Source organism: Ovis aries, chromosome 2 (genome assembly GCF_016772045.2).
Source record: "Ovis aries strain OAR_USU_Benz2616 breed Rambouillet chromosome 2, ARS-UI_Ramb_v3.0, whole genome shotgun sequence".
NCBI classification, from domain to species: Eukaryota; Metazoa; Chordata; class Mammalia; order Artiodactyla; family Bovidae; genus Ovis; species Ovis aries.
This window is the reverse complement of record NC_056055.1, coordinates 36,882,373-36,885,797: the sequence shown is the minus strand read 5'-3', so window position 1 is coordinate 36,885,797 and position 3,425 is coordinate 36,882,373. Positions and strand designations below refer to the sequence as shown.

The window sequence follows — 3,425 nt, the reverse complement described above, 5'->3', positions numbered from 1 at the left end:
AGGAGGAGTCATCCAGACCCAGATGGGAAGCCAGGCAGGCAGAAGAGAGAGAAGAGTGTTCCAGAGAGTGGGAATGGTGTGGGTGGATGGGTCCTCCCCCACCAACCCCCACCTCCAGCAATAGAGTTGGGCCCCTGCCCCTCCCCTAGCCATGAGAGCTGGTTCCCAACCACTCCCTTCCCTGCCCCCAGCAACAGCAGATCCCTGAGAGACCTGGATGCTTGAGCACTTGTCCTGGAGAGCAAAGACTTGGAGGCCTGAGAGAGTTATGGGTCGTTTAGGGAACTGACACAGGTTTAGTGTTGCTGAGCCTTGGAGTGTGACAGGGCTGTGAGGGAAGAGGAGGTGGGGCCTGATCCTGGGAGCTTATCCTGAGAACACAGAGTGTTAGGTAGAACTTGCTCAGGCTGCAGAGTGGAAACGAATCCTGCCATTCTGTCTCCCCTTTCCTATCACAGTCCTCCCCAACAGGCAGCAAACACATGGCAGACAGACAGACTCATGGGGACCAGCTGGGCTTTATTGGAAACATTGCAATCTTCACCACACACATCCTCGCTCACACTCACACTCACAATGACACTCCTGCCCTGCTGCAGCCAGGCCAGGTCTGAGGCAGGGGGGCAGGGGGCCTGGGCTCTCCCTTCTGGTCCTTGGTTCCCCAGGGCTTCAGTGATTCACATTCTGTTTCCGGAACACAGGGCTCTCTCTGGGATGTCATTGGGTAACTGCTGGAACTCTTCTCTGGGGGAGGAAAGAGAGGCAAAGTCACGGACTGGGGTCTTGGGCAGGGGCTTGGAGGGAGGAGGCAGGGCTGGGGAGGGTCAGGCTTGCCCTGGCAGAGTTCTTCTTCAGTCTCCGGATGATGCGGCCCACCCATGGCTGGTCTGGGGGTGCACAGAGCTCGTGGCCTCTCTGCGTGGTGAACCTGGAGACAAAGGTCAGAGGTCAGAGAAAACAGAGGCCTGGAACCCAGTTTCCCAGCAGGCCCAGGTGGGAAGGACAGCAACTGGGGATCACATCTGGGAACCTATTTCAGGGACTTCCTTGCAGGGGTTTAGCTTGGCAAAGAGAAGAGAGATAAGGAGGTGAGGGTGTGTTTCACTAGGGGCAGATGGGGGAGGTGAGGCCAGATAGGCTCCTCCTAAAACTCACACGACGGCAGACAGCCTGCAGCCATCCTCGAGGAGCAGGTAGCGGTAGGCTCGCACCAGGAATACAGGGATGGGGCGCTGGGTCACAGACAGGCAGCAGTCTTCAGCGTCGTTGGCACCTCCCAGAGCTAGGGTGGGATTAGTGTCAAGATACAGGGATCCTGAGGCGGTCATAGCCCTCACTGGTGTTAAGGACATCTGTCTGGGGGTGGCGGCAGCTGGACCAGATTAATCCTCATCCAGTATGCGCCAATATGGCCCTGCATGTTAAGCTGCTTCAGTCATGTTCGACTCTGCCATGCCCTTCTCCAGGGGATCTTCCTCACCCAGGATCAAACCCATGTCTCTTATGTCTCCTACATTGGCAGGCGGGTTCTTTACCACTAGCGCCACCTGTGGTTACTAAATAAATTGAAGCACTATTTGCCAACAACTGTTTTTCTGAGCCCCACAGATGACTTTCTGCTACCTGGATCACCCCAACTTCTCTCCCAAGTCCTTTTAACTTCCCCACAGGAAGTTAAGATGGAGAATTCATGCCGGTCACAGTGTCCGTGGGGGGATGAATGTGGGGTGGGGAACAGGGTGGGGGTAGGGTAGCAGCAGGAAGATGACATTAGTAGAATTTAGGAATTGTTAAAACTTTTGATCATTTAGCCCTGGCTCAGTGTCTCCCATTCTCCCCACCTTAAGCAAGTATAGACTGTTCTCTCCTGCCTGGGAAACTGAGGCAGCAGGCAATAGAGCCTGCAGAGAGAGAGGGAGTCATAGGCTCCGGATACACCAAGAGACAGACACACACTGGAATTTGGGGGCTCAGGTACACTCCCACTCGCAGGCACAGGGAGCCGCCAGGTTCACTGAAACATGCAACCCTGACTCACAGGGTCCCTCACATCCAGTGGCAAGCAGTCTGAGCTCTAGACATCCCGCTCCTTGCTGCCACCAGCACCCCCCCCCCCCCCCGCCCCTGCCAAGCTTCCCCTCAGTCTTACCAGGGGTGACCCAGAGGATCAGCAGGCTGACGGCCAGCAGTGAGGCTGTCTGGAATGCCATGGAGAATGAGTGGAAGGCTGACTGCCGGTGAGCTGTGAGCTAGTGAATTGGGCAGAGTCCCCGTGAAGGCAAGGCTCAGCTGGCAAGTGCAGGGTGTGAAGGGATCTGGGAACGTGAGTGTGGCAGCCAGAGGAAGCCGGGGCCTCCTTCTATTTATGGCCCGGAACTTTCACTTTCCCCACTCAGAAATCCCCTCCAAGTCCCGTCTGTGGATTCCCCTCTGGCCCCCTCTGTCTAATGGAACCTGACCCTGCCCCCCTCTCCTCTCTCTGTTTTCCTTGGCTTCAGCTCTAAGAACCCACTAAGCAGGCTGTAGCCTGGCTGAAAGCAGGGAACCCTGTGCTGTCAGCTCAAGAGAGAGAGAGAATGAGAGCGTTCACACTGTCACCTATCCAGTGGCATTTGCATCATCAGCCACTGGATTGGCCTCCAGAAGTGATGTTTAGTTTCAAGGGACCACAGTGAGGAGGTGTGCCCCCTTCCCTGGGTTCATGCCTTTTCCTCACTCTTTTCTCTGTGGTTCTTGTCTCTGGTGCTGGTGGTGGTACAGAAGCCCCCCTGGTGTCCTCAGAACAACGGTGGAGCCAGGAGAGCCTCCCCAGGTCATCACAGTGCCTGCCCATCCATCATCTAGGAACCCACCTCTCCCTCGGGACAAGAGAGTTGAGAAGGAATGTTCCTTGGAAGGAGGCCCAGCACCCATTCCCACATCTCAGGCCCCTGGGGTTCGACCTCCTGACTCAGCAAGCACTGCCCCTTTCTCTAGTTACCATTTTCATGTGCTCAACACCTGGGTCAACAGAACAGCTGGATGGAGCCTGGCCTGGCAGAGCCCCCTTCAGCTTTCCCTTCCTCTGGATCCTGGGAACCAAGAGGGGATTTTTAAGGAGAGGGGGCTGGCCAGCTCATATTCACACAAATCCCCAAATTTCAAGGAATAGACTGATGAGGAACAGGACAAGTGATTTCCCATCCTTAGGAAAGAGACCAGAGATAGACTAGAAAAGAAGGCCTCAAAAGAGAAGTTAATACGTGGGACACCCATTCAGCCATCCTTACTCAAGTCCTGGACTCTTTTGGATGGGGGAGTGTTTCCCTCACAAGTTTCTGACTTATTTTTTTTTCCTACACTTGATCTTAGCCAAAAGGCTGCAAAGCGATCTTATTTTTCTTTTTATCCATTAATAATAAAGCAGTAGTAGTATTTCTGATTGT

The 3,425-nt window shown here is 54.6% G+C and overlaps 1 protein-coding gene across 1 annotated transcript; it reads right to left on the bottom strand.

Annotated features, from left to right (window-relative positions):
• Nucleotides 1-499: 499 nt before the first annotated feature.
• Nucleotides 500-2,338, bottom strand: CCL19 (C-C motif chemokine ligand 19). The gene is made up of 4 exons (XM_004004120.5): nt 2,150-2,338; nt 1,156-1,282; nt 835-928; nt 500-744 (listed from the first exon to the last, which is right to left on the bottom strand). The coding sequence occupies exons 1-4, from the start codon at nt 2,208-2,210 to the stop codon at nt 718-720; spliced, it is 309 nt and encodes a 102-aa protein (XP_004004169.1). The 5' UTR covers nt 2,211-2,338; the 3' UTR covers nt 500-717.
• Between the last annotated feature and the right edge of the window lie 1,087 nt (nt 2,339-3,425).

What these genes read in the sequence shown, in the direction of transcription:
- CCL19 (XM_004004120.5), bottom strand. Translation starts at nt 2,210, where the DNA reads ATGGCATTCCAGACAGCCTCACTGCTGGCCGTCAGCCTGCTGATCCTC. An exon ending in TGCAGGCTGTCTGCCGTCGT is followed by an intron (nt 929 to 1,155) that starts GTGAGTTTTAGG and finishes CTTTGTCTCCAG; the next exon opens with GTTCACCACGCAGAGAGGCC. An exon ending in TGAAGAAGAACTCTGCCAGG is followed by an intron (nt 745 to 834) that starts GCAAGCCTGACC and finishes TTCCTCCCCCAG; the next exon opens with AGAAGAGTTCCAGCAGTTAC.